We start from the raw sequence: 16,676 nt of genomic DNA on the forward strand, positions 1-16,676 counted from the left end.
CATTTGGTTTCATTTACGTCTGTTAATGTGGTGAATTATGCTTCCTGATTTTCTAATTTAAAGCCAACCTTGAGTTCCAGGGATAGGCCCCACTGGGCTTAGTGTGTTACCCTTTTTGTATATCGTCCCATTTAACTGGCTCAGGTTTTGTTACCGCTTTCTGGTCTGGTCCTTGAGGGACACTGGGCAGTCGGGTTCTTGTGGTGTCTCCCGTGAACGTTTGCTGGCCCTTTCCTTTGATTTTCTCTGAGTTTGTGGAGAACTCCTGTTGTTTGTCCCTAGTCCAGTGGATAGGACCCATCAGTGAGCCGTCTTAGCCAGCAGTTTTCTTTAATGCACAAGCGCCCAGTTCCTCTGTTTTCCTAGTTTGTGTCTTTCAAGGAGCTTGTTTGACCTAGTTGTTGAATGCACCCTCACGATGCTGCAGTGTCTGTGCCTGTGTGCGGTGTGCCCTAGGAAGAGGGGGGCTCAGCAGTGACTGGCGGTCAGTGTCTGTGCCTGTGCGCGGTGTGCCCTAGGAAGAGGGGGGCTCAGCAGTGACTGGCGGTCAGTGTCTGTGCCTGTGTACGGTGTGCCCTAGGAAGAGGGGCTCAGCAGTGACTGGCGGCCAGTGTCTGTGCCTGTGTACGGTGTGCCCTAGGAAGAGGGGGGGTTCAGCAGTGACTGGCGGTCAGTGTCTGTGCCTGTGTGCGGTGTGCCCTAGGAAGAGGGGCTCAGCAGTGACTGGCGGCCAGTGTCTGTGCCTGTGTGCGGTGTGCCCTAGGAAGAGGGGCTCAGCAGTGACTGGCGGTCAGTGTCTGTGCCTGTGTGCAGTGTGCGCTAGGGAGAGGGGGTGCTCAGGGTCTCTCGGCGACACTGATTGATTGGCGGTCAGGGTCTCGGAGTTGGGGGCTGGGCACTGTTCCTGCAGAAGGCTGGGCTTTGATGTGCGCTGGGTGCATTGAGTGAATGATAAGGTCACTCCCATCTGTATGGGAGAGATTGGGCAGCAGTTCATTTCTGAACATTCAGACTTTTGTGTTAAAGTGTTCCGAAATTAATAACTGCTCTTTGTGGGGTGCAGACAGGTAGCATAGGGTGGTGAACCAGGCAGTGCTGAGTCCAGACGGTGACCGAATGTCACTCCGTGTCTGAGAAGCACTGGAGTCCCGCGTGCCCCGTGAAGACGTGTGGGCTTCTGTGTGTTCTGAGGAGGTCTGGGCATTCCTCGCACTGATGCTCAGAATAGAAACAGGAAAATGGCTTAAAGCCTCATTAATGTTCGTGGCACACGGTTGCATCATTCTCCTATTTTTAGTCCAGCTGGTTCTACTTTTGTTTTGAATAGGATTTTCAACATAGTGTAAGTGGCTTTGTTAAACTTTTTTCTCTTAGACACTTTGACATCAACAACCTAAAACTGTTGGCCACATGGTCTTTTAAAATATGTATCAGCCATCGCAGTTTCTGTTCTTTCTGTTTGCAGTCCGTCCCTCTCTGACTTCAGTGGAAGGGATTGTGTTTGCTTTGCTTCTCGTCGCACACCCCATACTTAGACACCAAATGTTTGTGCGCCGGGTTTATTGCTGTTGTTTTCAGAAAATGCTCGCGACACACAGCGCAGCTCTGGGCTCCCCTCCGCCCAGCTGTCAGTCCCTGTCGTGTGCCTCTTCCCACTCCGCCTCTTGTGCCTCTGTCCTGTAGTGCCGCTTCTAGAAGAATCTTCCAAAATGGAGATCCAGAAAAAGATTTGTTGGATGGGGCTAGCACTGTGGCGCAGTGGGTTAATGCCCTGGCCTGAAGCACCGGTATCCCATGTGGGCGCCGGTTCGAGACTCGGCTGTTCCACTTCCAATCCAGCTCTCTGCTATGGCCTGGGAGGGCATTGGAAGACGGTCCAAGTCCTAGGCCCCCTGCACCCTCGTGGGAGACCCCAAGGAGGCTCCTAGCTCCTGGCTTCAGATCGGCGCAGCTCTAGCCATTGCGGCCATCTGGGGAGTGAACCAGCAGATGGAGCACCTATCTCTCTCTCTCTCTCTCTGTGTGTGTGTGTAATTCTGAAATAAAAAAAAAAAAAAGATTCGTTTGAGGGCAGAGTGACAAGGGGTTGGGGGGGGTCTTCCATCTGTTGGTCTACTCTCCAGACAGCCACGACAGCCAGGTCTGAGTCCGGCGAAGCCAGGAGCCGGGAACTCCAATCTGGTCTTCCACGGCTGACAGGAGCCCAGGTACTGCAGCCATCTTCCTCTGCCTCCCAGGCACATCGGCAGGAAGTTGGATTGGAAGTGGAGCAGCCGGGACTCACACCAGTGCTTGAATTGGCGCTCTGGTAAGGGACAGCAGTGTCATAGGTGCGGCTTGACCTGTGCCACAACACCGGCTTCCTATCAGTGCCACTTTTATTTTCCCAAGATTTATTTATTTGAAAGAGTTAACAGAGAAGGAGAGGCAGAGAGAGAGAGAGAGAGGTCTTCCATCGCCTGGTTTACTCCCCAGATGGCTGCAGTGGAGCCAGGAGCTTCCTCTGGGTCTTCCCACATGGGTGCAGGGGCTCAAGGACCTGGGCCATCTTCCACTGCTTTCCCAGGCCATAGCAGGGAGCTGGACCGGAAGTGGAGCAGCCAGGACTTGAACAGCGTCCATGTGGGCTTTGCCCACTGCACCCCTGCGCCGGCCCCCATCAGTGCCACTTTTGAAGAGCTGTTTGTGAGTCTCCCTGTCCTAGGGCAGCAGCTTCGAGAGTCCATGCCTGCACCCACGCTCTAACTCGTGGGCCCTTGGACGTCTGGCTTGTCTTTAAACTTTGAGTGCAGGGTTTTGAACGCAGGTGTTACTTGACAGCTTGTCACTGAATGAAATGGAACGGATGGAAACAGATGCGTAGGACCTGCTTGGTTTATGTCCGTCGTCTCCCCCTGCTGCCCAGGAATCAGGAAAGCCGGCTGCTCTCTCGGTTGAGTGTGTTACTATAGTCGGTAAGCAGCACGTGCAGACCTGGGTTTGTCTTTCGCTTTCCACCGAACGATGGAAGGATATTTTCCGGAGGGCCTGCATTGTCCGTCGCTGAGTTAGCCTGATGTGTAGGGTCAGCCTAATGTTTGCTGACAACTCGTGTGCCGCGAGTGTCACCCCGGTTCCTCTGGGGCTCGTGGCTGGCAGCGCAGAGGTGTTCTGAGCTCTCTGTGTTCCGGAGCGGCGCCCGCGGTGGGGCGTCCTCACGGCAGTTCGGCCGGGCGTGGAGCTGCCCCCCCGCGGCTGGGGACTGAAAGAGGAGCTCCTGACTCACACTCGCATCACCCCGTCCGTCATCCGAGGAATCTGTTTCTACAGAATGCTCCGCGTGTGCCAGCGGGGGACTTTCCCCCAGACAGCGTCCAGAACCACGTCGCCTGCCCTGAGGCTGCCCAGAGCAGCCCGAGCGAGCAGCCCGCTCAGCAGAGCCGCAGAGGCCTGCAGGAAGCTTGGACGGCGTGGCCCTATAAGGGAAAATGTGCAAGCGCCTTGTTCAGTTCCTGGGCCGCGCACGCTCCGCCCGCCTCGGGCGTGTCTGAGCCTCCCGCAGGCAAGGCCCTGACCCGGGGGCGCGGTTAACTTGCTGAGAAAATGAGCCGGGGAGAATCGCGCTTTTGTCACTTTCTTGTGTGTTCTCAGAATGTCACAGAAGACGCTGCTGTTCTGAGAGGACGTCCATTTTGCTTTAAAACAAACCTTGGGAGTTCTTTCTGTTACGAGAACTAGCAACCTGCAGGTGAATTAGTTCGTCAAACACGTGTTGTCTGTCAGGCTCTGTGTTTGACGTTCAAGGTGGAGTTCGGACCGTGGTCCGTGCCTTCCGACCGCCTGCCGGCTGGGGGGGTACACACACAGCAGTCCTCTCAGTGCAGCCTGCGCAGTGTGATGACGCAGGCCACAGGTGCGGGGATTGAGCTGTGTGGAAGGGAGCTTTGGGAGAGGGAGCCAGTGACCGCGGGCGTGGGGGACAAGCCAGGCTGTCGGGAAGCGGGCCGGGCAGGCGGCAGCAGCCCGCACAGAGCTGGGCAGCGGCCCGCACCTGGGGCCCCGGGCTGTGCGGAGGGTGCTAGGTGGAAGAGCTCGGAGAGCTGAGCTCCTGCAGGGCGCAGGGAAGGCTCAGAAGGGGTGGGGGGAGGGGTAGTGGGGGCCAATCAGGGCTCAGAAGGGGTGGGGGAGGAGCAGTGGGGGCCAATCAGGGCTCAGAGGGGTGGGGGAGGGGCAGTGGGGGCCAATCAGGGCTCAGAAGGGGTGGGGGAGGGGCAGTGGGGGCCAATCAGGGCTCAGAAGGGGAGGGGGAGGGGCAGTGGGGCCAATCAGGGCCCAGAAGCCGCTCAAGCGGAGCCTCTGATCTAGCACAGTGGTCCTCAGTGTGGGGCGAGGCCGTTTCTCTAGGGTCTGAGGCTAGACCTCAGAAGGAGCAGCTATGTGTGTGTGTGAGAGTACACAGTCGCCCCACGTGTGTGTCCTGGGCTCCCAGGGTCGGGGTGCATGCTGGGATCCACAGGGTCGGGTGTGTCCTGGGCTCCACAGGGTCGGGTGCGTCCTGGGCTCCCAGGGTCGGGTGTGTCCTGGGGGTGCGCCCCTCTGTCAGATTCTCTCTCTGGAGCTCGTCCATATTTCAGGAGGTTTGTTTTCAGATTTGCCTCTCACATCGAAGTTGAGTCGTAGTTAGAATACTTTTCCTTACAGCTAGGTTATAAGAGTTCACCTTCCATTTCTTCTAGAACCTGATCGGCTTTATCTTGTGTATTTAGGTTTTCAAATATCTATGGAGGTTTTTATTGTGTGTTATGAAAATTTTCAGTTTCACTCGTTGTCCGTCTCGGGTGGCTGCCAGGTGTCCTGACCCCACTGAGTATGATGACCGTCTTCCCATCGATGTGAGAGGGGCGTTTACCCTACGCGCCACTCCCACGTGCTTCTGGGTCTCCTGTGGGCCTTTCATTCTGTTCTGTTGATCCGGCTGGGAACAGCTGTGCCAGTCTCACCCTGTGTCAGTGTCAGACCCTAGGGGACTGGAGTGTAGGCCCTCACTGGTGTGCCAGTCCCACCCTGTGTCAGTGTCAGACCCTAGGGGACTGGAGTGTAGGCCCTCACTGGTGTGCCAGTCCCACCCTGTGTCAGTGTCAGACCCTAGGGGACTGGAGGGTAGGCCCCCGCTGGTGTGCCAGTCCCACCCTGAGTCAGTGTCAGACCCTAGGGGACTGGAGGGTAGGCCCTCGCTGGTGTGCCAGTCCCACCCTGTGTCAGCGTCAGACCCTAGGGGACTGGAGGGTAGGCCCTCGCTGGTGTGCCAGTCTCACCCTGTGTCAGTGTCAGACCCTAGGGGACTGGAGGGTGATTACGTCCCTGACGCTGTCCTTGGACACCCCTGCGTCCTTGCTCCTCCGAGTGAATCCAGAGTCACCGCGTTAAGTCCCAGAAGTGACAGACGCGCTGGGACACTCGCTGCACTTGTTACCTTGGGGGACTGACATCTTCTTGACACTCAGGTCCTGACGCTTCCCATGGGTCAGGCTTGCTGCTTTGTCTGTCAAGAGCCTTCTCCTGATTGTTGTAAGCATCTCACTGCCTGCGGCTTTGTAAACGGGGCCTCTGTCCTGTCTTCCCGGTGTCTGTTGTGCGATCCAAAATGAACGTGCAGAAGGCTCGCTTCTGGTTCTCCTGCCCCCCCTACTAGTTCTATTTTATTTTTAGTCTTAGATTTTCTAGATACACTTCCATATCAGCTGCCAATGAGATAATTTTGTCTTTTGCATTCTGAACTTTCTAGTAGTTTTCCCCCTTCTAATTGCTTGGGGTGACACCTTCAATACCGTGCTAAAGTGGTAGAGAAAGTGGGCCCCCGACTCGCTTCTGATCTGCTGGGGACCCCTGAGGTGCTTGCTTGTTACGATGGGGTGTGCGTGTGTGTGTTCAGATTTATTTATGTATTTTATTTATATATTTATTTGAAAGAGTCGGGGGGATTGGTTCATCTTCTGTCTGCTGACTTGCTCCCCAAGGGGCTCAACAGCCAGGGCCGGGCCGGGCCGGGCCAGGCAGGAGCTCCACTTTGGTCTCCCGTGTGGGTGCAGGGGCCCAGGCACGCGGGCCGTCCTCCACTGCTTCCCCAAGTCGTTAGCAGGGAGCTGGATGGGAAGAGGAGCAGCCGGGACATGAACCGGCGGCGCCCATATGGGGGGCCGGCGCTGTGCGTGGAGGCTTAACCTGCTGCACTAGAGTGCCGGCCCCGCATAACCATTTTCAGCATTTTTGTTTAGAAGTTTTAGCACCTCCTCATTTTTTGAATAGGGTCAACTTTTTTTTATTGTGGTAAAATACACTTAGCATAACATTTACCACTTTAGCCCACTTTCAGTATAAAATGCAGTGTCGTAAGTACATTTACGTTGCTGTTTGTGCAGCCATCACTGTCCTTTTCCGGAAGGTTTCATCGTCCCAGGTTGTAACAGACTACGTGGAAGCCCCCGTTCTCCCCGCCCGGCAACTCCTGTCCTGCTTTCCCTGTCTGAATTTGCCGGCCGAGTGCCGTGTAGATGGAGTCACACAAGCCTCGTGCCTGTCTCTGTGCCTGGCCTACTCTGCTGAGCAATGTCCTGAGGTGTGGTGCGCGTTGTAGCACACACAGCTGCCCCCCACGCCTGGGCAGTCTGGAGTCACAGATTCGGCCGATCGTGTGTTGAATATGTTTGAAAGAGACAGACAAGCACGCTGCGTCTGTACCCAACATGCAGACTTCTGGTCCTCATTCCGTACAGTAGGACGGCTAACTGAACGGCACTTACATTCGTGGGTGTTGTGAGTGGTTCAGAGCTGCTGTGTAGGACAAGGGGCACATGTGCAGGTCCTCGGCGGACACGGCGCTGTTATGAGGAGGGACTTGAGCACCGTGGATTCCTGCAGGAGTCCTGGAACTGTCTCCTAGGGATCTCAAGGAACGACGGAATCTAATTCCCTTTCACGTGTGAATTAGTGGGCCACACTTTGTTTACCCACTCATTTGTTGGTGTGAAGATGGGTTTTTCTGCCTTTAGGTATTGTGAATTATGCTATCAGTCTATTATTTTTATTTGATTATTATTTTTTAAAGATTTATGTATTTACTTGAAAGTCAGTTACACAGAGAGAGAAGGAGAGGCAGAGAGAGAGAGAGAGAGAGAGAGAGAGAGGGGTCTTCCATTCGCTGGTTCACTCCCAGTGGCTGGAGCTGCGCTGATCCAAAGCCAGGAGCTTCTTTGGGTCTCCCACGTGGGTGCACAGGCCCAAGCACGTGGGCCATCTTCCACTGCTTTCCCAGGCCACAGCAGAGAGCTGGATCGGAAGCGGAGCAGCTGGAACTCGACCAGTGCCCGTGTGGGATGCCGGCACTGCAGGCGGTGGCTTCACCCGCTACGCCACCGCACGGCCCACCATCTGTTATTTGTAAACACAGATGAGGTTTAGAAGCACCTGGAAAGGACCAAGGCTTGCTTAGCAGGAAGGCCTTGGTCTGGACTCCCTGCTTCCCGGAGGGGAAACTGGGCACCCAGAGAAGCCAGCCGCTAGCACACAGCCGCCACCTCCTAGGTCACTCACTCACTCTCTCCACTCACTGAAAATGCTGAGAGCCGCAGTAGTTACAAACAGTGGCTTTGGGTAGAGTCTTACATTTAAAAAAAAATCTGTTTGTGTGAGAGTCTAGAGGGAGGAAGAGAGGGAGCGTGTGTGTGATCATCTGCTGGTAGACTTCCCAGATGTCCACAGTGACCAGGGCTGGGCCAGGGCTGAGACTGAGACCTCGGTCCAGGTCTTCCACGTGGCTGGCAGGGACCCCGTGACAGGAGCCGTCACTGCTGCCTCCCTGTCTGCACTGCGGACACTGGAGTCGGAGTCGGGGCTGGGGCTGGGGCTGGGGCTGGGAGGCAGGATGCAGGTATCTTGACTGCTATGCTGTGCACCTGTTCCTGCCTGGTGTTGTCAAGCCTGGAGAATGCTGTCGATTTAGAGAACAGTAGATTTGAAAAGAATTCCATTGACCAATAGTTCTCAAACATTTTTGCTTATGTTTCTTAAAATTTCTATTGATTTTATCTGAAAGCCAGAGAAACAGATTTTCCATCCGTGGGTTCACTCCCCAAATGCATGCAACAGCTGTTGCTGGGCGAGGCCCGAGCCCAGCCCAGGTCTCCAAGTGCCATCACCTGCTGCCTCCCGCAGTGCTCAGTAGCGGGCAGCGGGATCGGGGGCGGAGGAGCAGGGACTCTGACAGGGACGTGGGCGTTCCCAGACGGCTCAGCTGTCGTGCCACAGGGCCCCTCCGGCTTGTGCTGTTCAGGGGAATCACTCCCATTAGGCTTTGCTCAGAAGTGCGTGACGGGCGTCCCTGGCAGGAGTAAGTGAGGAGGAGATGAACAGAGAGCTTGGAGTGCCTGCGTACATCGGCGAGTCTGAAGCATTTTAGCCTCAGAATGTGTTCTGAAGACCCCGAGAGGTCTTGTTTGTGTGAGCATACCTGTGTACGTTATTTAGGATTCAAACTAGCAAATTTTAAGACACTTCTTTGTAAAAATATCAGGGAACCCAATTTTTGGTAAAAAGCACATACTGTGGAAAGTAACTGCATTTACCATAACAAGATAACGGGAGGAGCAGCACTGTCTACACAGGGGGTCTGTGTGACCCCGTGTCACTCAGGGCCGAGAAGGTACACCCTGAAGGGTTGGGATGCAATGACATCAACGATTTCACTCCATCAAGACCCTCTTAGGTAGAAGTGGCATTTTGTTGTTGTTGCTGCTGTTTTTAAAGATTCATTTATTTATTTAAAAGTCAGAGTTACGAATGCAGGGCGGGGCGGGGCGGAGAGAGATGCCAATCTTCCATGTGCTGGTTCACTCCCCAGATGACTGCAACAGCCAGGGCTGGGCCAGGCAGGAGCCAGGAGTTTCTTCCAGCTCTCCCAGATGGGTGCCGGGGGCCCAAGCACTTCGGCCATCCTCCGCTGCCTTTCCCAGACCATCAGCAGGGAGTGGTTCAGACGTGGAGCAGCCGGGACTTGAGCCGGCACCCGTACGGGACGCCGGCATCGCAGGCAGCAGCTGAACCCGCTCTGCCAGGGCGCCGGCCCCTTTTGTGGTTTCCGCTGTGCGTGGGTGAGGATTCCTGTGACCACTCGCATGTCGGTAGCACTGTCTTTGTGCGAAGGGGCTCGCTGCTCTGTATGGTGAAGACGGTGTGGACCTCGTGAACTTTGAGCAAGGACTTTGGGATTCCCCCACGCTCACATTGTTATTACGGATTGCTGATGTCATCCAGAGTTCCCGTCTTGCGGGCGTCCGAGGAAGTCTGCCGTAATTCCAGAGGGAAGAGGCGTGTGCTGGAAGCCAGCGCCTGAACCTGAGTTTTGCGGCCCCCTCGGCGTCTCACACCTGTGTTGGGGCCGTGTAAGCCAGCAGAGTTGGATGCTGAATTTCTGGAACTGTGCCTTTGTGGTTATCTGAAAACTGGCGTAGTAAGCTGCCGTCTCCTTCCTGACACTGAAATCCAGTATACGTGGAATGGACACAAGGCGATGAGGTCAGGCTTCAGGGCCTTGGCACCGTCTGTGGCCAGCTGGCCTTGGAGTTTTCCCAGCTGGGTTTCCCGTCTCAAAGCAAAAGTGAAGGCACAGCGCGCATTTATTAAGGAGATTACGTGTGAATCTTTTAGTTGTTCTGGTCTCAGCAAGTTGCCTGTCGTGGTAAAATGCTGCGTTCCATAGCAAACTAAAAGTGCAGTGTCTGCGGTACAACTTAGCATGCAGATTTTGACATCTGCGAATCCGTGGGCCTCATGTGCTGCCTCTCTCCTTTGTTTCAGCCATGGAAGAGTTAATAGTTGAGCTTCGTCTCTTTCTTGAACTCCTGGACCATGAATATCTAACGTCAACCGTCAGGGAGAAGAAGGCGGTGATCACCAACATTCTGCTGAGGATACAGTCGTCCAAAGGTGCGGGTCCTCCTTTCTAATGCTTGTCGGACTGTTGCATTTCTAGTTACTAATCTGTAGGCTGCAGATGGCATGGATATGATTACAAGAATCCAGTGATGCTCTCCTTGACCTGACCCGCCCCCCCCCCCCCCCAGCTTACTTTATAATCACAGGTGCTTCTGTGGACAGAGAGCCCTACAAGTAAACGCCGCAGGTGTAGACGGGGTCACAGACAGCAGTCAAATACAGGACACCAGTTTAGCTTGATCCACGTTAAGTGTTTTTTTCTTTTTGTACTCCATGCATTGGCTGCAACCAATCAGAAAATGTACATTTGTCTTTTGGGGTCTGGCTTATTTCACCACACATGGTGGTCTCCAGTTGCATCCAGTCCGCCTTGATGGCTGGGTGGCGTTCCGTTGTGTGTGTCCCACATTTTCTTTATCCAGTTAGCATCTGGGTTGAGTCCAGGCCTCAGCCATGTGGGTTGATCCGCTGTGAACGGGGTGCGGGTAGCTCTTGCATAGACTGACGGCATTCCCTGTGGGTGTACACCCGGGAGAGGAACGGCCGGGTCTTGTGGTGGGCCTCCTTTGGGATTTCTGAGGGCTCTCCTGACTGTCTCCCGTGGTGGTTGTGCTAGACTGTGCTTCCACCACGTGCACTGGGCTACCTTTTCCTCCACATCCCCGCCAGCATTTGTCACTTCTGGGTTCTGGGTGGCAGCCATCCGAGCGGGGCTGTGGTTTGGTTTGCGCTTCCCTGACGGCTGGTGATCCTGCGCATCCCCTCCTGTGTCTGGCCGTTGGAACTTCAGCCCGCGTTCCAGGTTCTCGGCCGCCGGGCCGTCTTTCACCTACCATCTTCCTAAACCGGCTCCTTTGTTCGTTGACTTAGAAACTTGTTTATTCGTCCACTTTTCACTGAAGCCAGGTGCAGATGTGCTTGCCTCTAGGCCCAGAATGATAAAGACCTCAGGGAGCTAACAGAATCCGGGGTGTGCTGGGGGTCCCCAAGAGCACCTGGCATTCAGAGACGAACTGGAAGGACTCACGGGTGTCAGCGTGTGGGTGTGTTTACCCTGCCCACATTGCATTCATGGTAGGGAGGAGACACAGCCTGTCAGGAAGGAGAGTGCCCCAGGGGGAGGCTGGAGGGACCTGTGCGCCCCAGGGGGAGGCTGGGGGAGCCCATGCGCCCCCTACAGAGGCTGGAGGGACCTGTGCACCCCAGGGGGAGGTTGGGGGAGCCTGTGTGCCCCAGGGGGAGGCTGGGGGAGTCTGTGCGTCCCAGGGGGAGGCTGGGGGAGCCTGTGCGCCCCAGGCAGAGGCTGGGGGAGCCTGTGCGCCGCAGGGGAGGCTGGGGGAGCCTGTGCGCACCCTACAGAGGCTGGAGGGACCTGTGCACCCCAGGGGGAGGCTGGGGGAGCCTGTGCGCCCCAGGCAGAGGCTGGGGGAGCCTTGCGCCCCAGGGGGAGGCTGGGGGACCCTGTGCGCCCCAGGGGAGGCTGGGGGACCCTGTGTGCCCCAGGGGGAGGCTGGGGGAGCCTGTGCGCCCCAGGGGGAGGCTGGGGGAGCCTGTGTGCCCCAGGGGAGGCTGGGGGAGCCTGTGTGTCCCCTACAGAGGCTGGGGGAGTCTGTGCGCCCCAGGGGGAGGCTGGGGGAGCCTGTGCGCCCCAGGGGAGGCTGGGGGAGCCTGTGTGTCCCCTACAGAGGCTGGGGGAGCCTGTGCGCCCCAGGGGAGATTGGGGGACCCTGTGTGCCCCAGGGGGAGGCTGGGGGAGTCTGTGCGTCCCAGGGGGAGGCTGGGGGACCCTGTGCGCCCCAGGGGGAGGCTGGGGGAGCCTGTGCGCCCCAGGGGGAGGCTGGGGGAGCCTGTGTGTCCCAGGGGGAGGCTGGGGGAGCCTGTGCGCCCCAGGCAGAGGCTGGGGGAGCCTGTGCGCCGCAGGGGAGGCTGGGGGAGCCTGTGCGCACCCTACAGAGGCTGGAGGGACCTGTGCACCCCAGGGGGAGGCTGGGGGAGCCTGTGCGCCCCAGGCAGAGGCTGGGGGAGCCTTGCGCCCCAGGGGGAGGCTGGGGGACCCTGTGCGCCCCAGGGGAGGCTGGGGGACCCTGTGTGCCCCAGGGGGAGGCTGGGGGAGTCTGTGCGCCCCAGGGGGAGGCTGGGGGAGCCTGTGTGCCCCAGGGGAGGCTGGGGGAGCCTGTGTGTCCCCTACAGAGGCTGGGGGAGTCTGTGCGCCCCAGGGGGAGGCTGGGGGAGCCTGTGCGCCCCAGGGGAGGCTGGGGGAGCCTGTGTGTCCCCTACAGAGGCTGGGGGAGCCTGTGCGCCCCAGGGGAGATTGGGGGACCCTGTGTGCCCCAGGGGGAGGCTGGGGGAGTCTGTGCGTCCCAGGGGGAGGCTGGGGGACCCTGTGCGCCCCAGGGGGAGGCTGGGGGAGCCTGTGCGCCGCAGGGGAGGCTGGGGGAGCCTGTGCACCCCAGGGGGAGGCTGGGGGAGCCTGTGCGCCCCAGGGGAGGCTGGGGGAGTCTGTGCGCCCCAGGGGGAGGCTGGGGGACCCTGTGTGCCCCAGGGGGAGGCTGGGGGACCCTGTGCGCCCCAGGGGAGGCTGGGGGAGCCTGTGTGTCCCAGGGGGAGGCTGGGGGAGCCTGTGTGTCCCTGTCTCCTGCAGGAGCCACACAGAGCACACTCTTCTCAGCAGAGATGCAGCAGCTGCGGTGACTTTCTGTTGAGGGACGCTCACCTGGGACTCGGGGCCCAGGTTTCTAACTGGACCTGGTCACGTGGGCTCCCTGTCCCTGGCCTGTGCCAGCATTCCGGATGCCCAGGAAAGCAGGTGTTCAGCATAAACCACGTTGTGCGCACAAGTGGGGTAGTCACAGTGAACCAGCCGTGTCATCAGGGAACAGTGGGCCTCTGAAACCCACGTTCTCAGACTGCACCGCGGGCCAGCTTGCTAGCTGGCCCCTCTCCAGCCTCGCCGAATGGCAGCCCAGGTCTGCCTCGGGACCTCCGGTGCTTGTGGCTAAGGCAGAAACCCAGGGGACGGTGGAGCTTGCCACCGTCTTGCTGCTTTAGTTTCCAGATCTAGAAGAGGCCTAAGCGTGGTGTCAGCCTTGTGGGGCGAAGGAGCTAAGATACAGTCAGAACAGTGCTTAGCATCGCCGAAGCCTTCACAGCTCCCACCTGCTGTTCTCTGCGCTTTCTTTTTCGCGGGCGGTCAGTGCTCCTCCTCCTCACCTCCTGCCCGCGAGCCCCTCTGGCAGCCATGCCGGCCTCATGCCTCGCCGCTGCGGCCGGCCCCGGTGTCTCCATGTCTCCTGGCTTCCCCTGGCTCCCACCCTCTCTGCTCCTGCCTCGTCGCCCGTGCTTCGTCCTGGACGCGTTCCCCAGTGTTTCCAGCCCCCTCATTCTCCCCCGGCTCTTTACTTTCCTGTAGACTCAGGCATCCGCTGCTTGGTTTTGGGGCACAGTTTCCACTTGTTCTTTTTCTTTCTTTCCTCTTTTACTGTTTCCGTTACAGCCCCTGGAGGTCAGCTGGGCTTTTGCGTCCCCACCCTGGCCTCGGGCCTGGCGCTGGACGGCCTGGAGGTGATTAGAGCTTTGTGGTTGATTTCCAGGTGGACCAGGGGTGTGTAGCGGGACTGTGTCCTCCTCTTCCCCGCCACCCCGGCACAGGTCACCCTTGGCCAGTTTGGCTTACACCTGAGGGGTGTGGGCTCCACACAGCCCCTAGGAGAGCGTCGCCCCTCGGTGCGTGGGCGGCGGCGCCCTAGAAGCTAGGTGGGGCAGCCTGCTCGCAGAGGCCGCGTGGGGCTGGGGAGAAAGCGCCAGCCCGGCCGTTCCCAGCGCCGTTTCCGCTACATTCCTGCCTTTCCTTTGTTTTTATTTCTTTAAACCATAGATTTGTGACCCGTAAACTGCTGGGTAATGATACCCACCTCGCGGGTCACTGTGCAGGCTTAGGGAGCATAAAGACTGTTCAGTGTGGGGCTCAGGAAGTGGCAGCGGCCCTGGAGGCCTCCCCCTCCCCTCCTCATCCCTGTCTTTGGTTGATACCTGCAGGTTTCGAAGTGAAAGATGGTCCGAAGCACGAGACCCCCGGCAGCCTGCCGGCCCCCCCTCAGATGCCTCTGCCGGAGATCCCGCAGCCGTGGCTGGTGAGCTGAACCCCGCTGCGCACGTCCTCCTGGGAGCAGGGGCGTGGGGTGCGAGCCCAATTGCAGAAGGACAGAGGCTTGTTTTGCCCGAGGCACTGCTTGGAGCGTGTTTCCAGGGCTGCTAAGGAACGGAGCTGCGGTGCCGGCTCATTGGTAGAGCCGACAGGTAGCCTCCCCCGGGAAGCAGATTGCTGGGGCTCCAGGTCCTTGGAAATCTGTTCTTAAACTCCACGACCAAAAGTAGATCGGAGGGTGCAGCAGGTAACACAGCGTAGGTGGGGCCTGGGGACTCGGCCCCCTTTCAGTTAACTCTGATTCTCAATTCCTTGGCCGCTGTTACGGGGCTGGCGAGGTGGCGCACAGGGTAAGCCGCCACCTGACGCTGGGCACCGAGGGCGTCTCCTGTGAGTGCAGGTTCCGGCTGCTCCACTTCCGTTCCAGCTTCTGCTGTGGCCTGGGAAAACAGCGGAAGACGGCCCGAGTGCGCGAGCCCCTGCATCCATGTGGGAGACCCGGATAGAGTCCCAGGCTCCTGACTTTGGTCTGGCCCAGCTCCGGCTGTTGGGGCCATTTGGGGAGTGACCAGTGAATGGAAGATTTCTGTCCTTCCTTCTCTCTGTTACTCTGCCTTTCAAATCAATCTATAATTTTTTTTTAAGAAGTCACTGTGTTTATCCATTGGTTTTCAGTAGAGAGAATTATGTACATGTTCTGGGGATGTGTATTTGATTTGGTCTCACGCAGCAAGCATACTTTTTGGCTTTTCCTTTCAACCTGAGATGACTTACATCTGTAGTTCTCCATATGCCATTCAGCATTTTCTGCATTTCGCTCTTCTCTAACTTGCTAACTCAGGGAGACGAGACTTCTACTCATGTGTGGACAAAACCAGTTACTTAGGTGTGCCGGCCTGCGGCACAATGAACTGGGTTTTCCTGAAACAGAGTGGGAATGCAGGGACAAGGACGCAAAGAATGGAGCCAAGACAAGTCCTGATCAAGGCTCCTTTATTGAATAAATCCAGTAGTATTTAAACATGACCAGTTGTTTACAAGAAGGAGCACAAAAGATTTACATATCAAAAAGGCTCTTAAGGTTACAATAAAACACCTATGTGATAAACAGCAGGTTTCAGGTGTGACTGATTATCTATATTATCTCTTGTGAGAGGTTTAGGTTCTTCCTGCCTCTTCCCGGAATCTCCCTAGCCCAATTGTCTGTGCAGGGAAGTCTCCATTCATATGTTTAAGTGTAAACAAAGGGAGCCACTACCTGTGGCTGCCCACACTTAGGGAGTCTCCTTCAGTGTTTACTTTCAGTGGGAGTCATCTGACTCTCTCTCCACAGGTTGTGAACTGCAGGCAGGCAGGACCCTGTCTTATCTGTGCTGGGGCCTAGCGTAGTACCCAGTGTCCAGTAGGTACGGAGCGTAGTACCCAGTGTCCAGTAGGTACGGAGCGTAGTACCAGTGTCCAGTAGGTACGGAGCGTAGTACCCAGTGTCCAGTAGGTACGGAGCGTAGTACCCAGTGTCCAGTAGGTACGGAGCGTAGTACCAGTGTCCAGTAGGTACGGAGCGTAGTACCCAGTGTCCAGTAGGTATGGAGCGTAGTACCCAGTGTCCAGTAGGTACGGAGCACAACAGCTTAGACTCTTAGATTCCTGCCACACATCCCGGGGAAGCCCGGCTGACTTCTCACTGTGTACAGTCGTCTCCCGTGTCTGCAGCTGGCGTGATTCAGGGTCCCAGCAGATGCCTGCAGCCTGGGACAGCACCACGCGCTTAGAGACCCTGTCTTCCTGTCCATGCATACCCATGGTAAAGTCTAGTGTGTGAGTTAGGCACATTAAGAGACTAACCGCAGTGACTGATAGTAGAACAGTAGCTGTAACAATATACTGTAATAAAAATTATTGACAACTTCTTATTTATTCATTTCTGGAATTCTGCACTTGCTGTTTTTGGGCCACAGTTGGCCGGGGGTGACTGCAACCTCAGTGACCCGTGGGTAGGGGGGCGGCTGCATTCCATTTTATCCTCACCGTTTGGCTCAACTCCTAGAACAGCTTACCCTAAGAGGGTCTGCCTGCCCCTTTTCCAGGCAAGGAAATGGAAGCTCAGAGACGTGATTTGCTGAGGCCACAGGACAAGTAGGAAGAGCAGGAACTGAACGGCAGTCTTAAATTCAGATCCAGCATTTATCAGCACCCGTGTGGGAGGGGTGGCAGCAGAGCCCGTGCAGCCGTGACTGACAGGTGAGGGGCTGGTGTTAGGTCGGGAATCGCTTCCCTGCGCAGGCACAGCGGGTGGCGGCATCCAGGAGAGGCAGCCCCTTCCCCCGGCGGCGCGGTCCCTTGTGTGATCCCGGGGAGGAAGCGTGGCTTCTCTGTGCTCGGAGTATCAGAGCAGTGCCTGTCGAGCAGGCCCTCGTGCAGGTGATGGGCTCCTGTTTCTCCAGCGCTCGCGCCACACCGTGCGGGCTGTGCTGAGCGTTGACTCCCACACGGAGCCCCTGGGCATCTTGTTCCCGTGTGCGGCTGGGGCCTGGCTGCTGCACTTCTGAGAGTCACTGGGGAA

At 57.2% G+C, this 16,676-nt stretch overlaps 1 protein-coding gene across 9 annotated transcripts in view; it reads left to right on the forward strand.

Moving 5' to 3' along the window:
* Positions 1-16,676, forward strand: part of AFAP1 (actin filament associated protein 1) — a 174,946-nt gene that overhangs the window by 50,252 nt on the left and 108,018 nt on the right. For 7 of the 9 annotated variants that reach the window (XR_011386175.1, XR_011386174.1, XR_011386176.1 and 4 more), the window contains exons 2-3: positions 9,832-9,960; positions 14,005-14,099. Coding sequence is in view for 3 of the 9 variants with exons in the window: in XM_070068012.1 (XP_069924113.1) it covers positions 9,834-9,960; positions 14,005-14,099 (222 nt within the window). In the remaining 6 variants the exon portion in view is untranslated. Of the gene's footprint in view, positions 1-9,831; positions 9,961-14,004; positions 14,100-16,200; positions 16,355-16,676 lie in introns of those variants that run through there. The other 2 variants (XM_070068016.1, XM_070068013.1) reach the window with 2 other exon arrangements.

The sequence above is a fragment of the Oryctolagus cuniculus genome, chromosome 2 (assembly GCF_964237555.1).
Source record: "Oryctolagus cuniculus chromosome 2, mOryCun1.1, whole genome shotgun sequence".
Lineage (NCBI taxonomy): Eukaryota > Metazoa > Chordata > Mammalia > Lagomorpha > Leporidae > Oryctolagus > Oryctolagus cuniculus.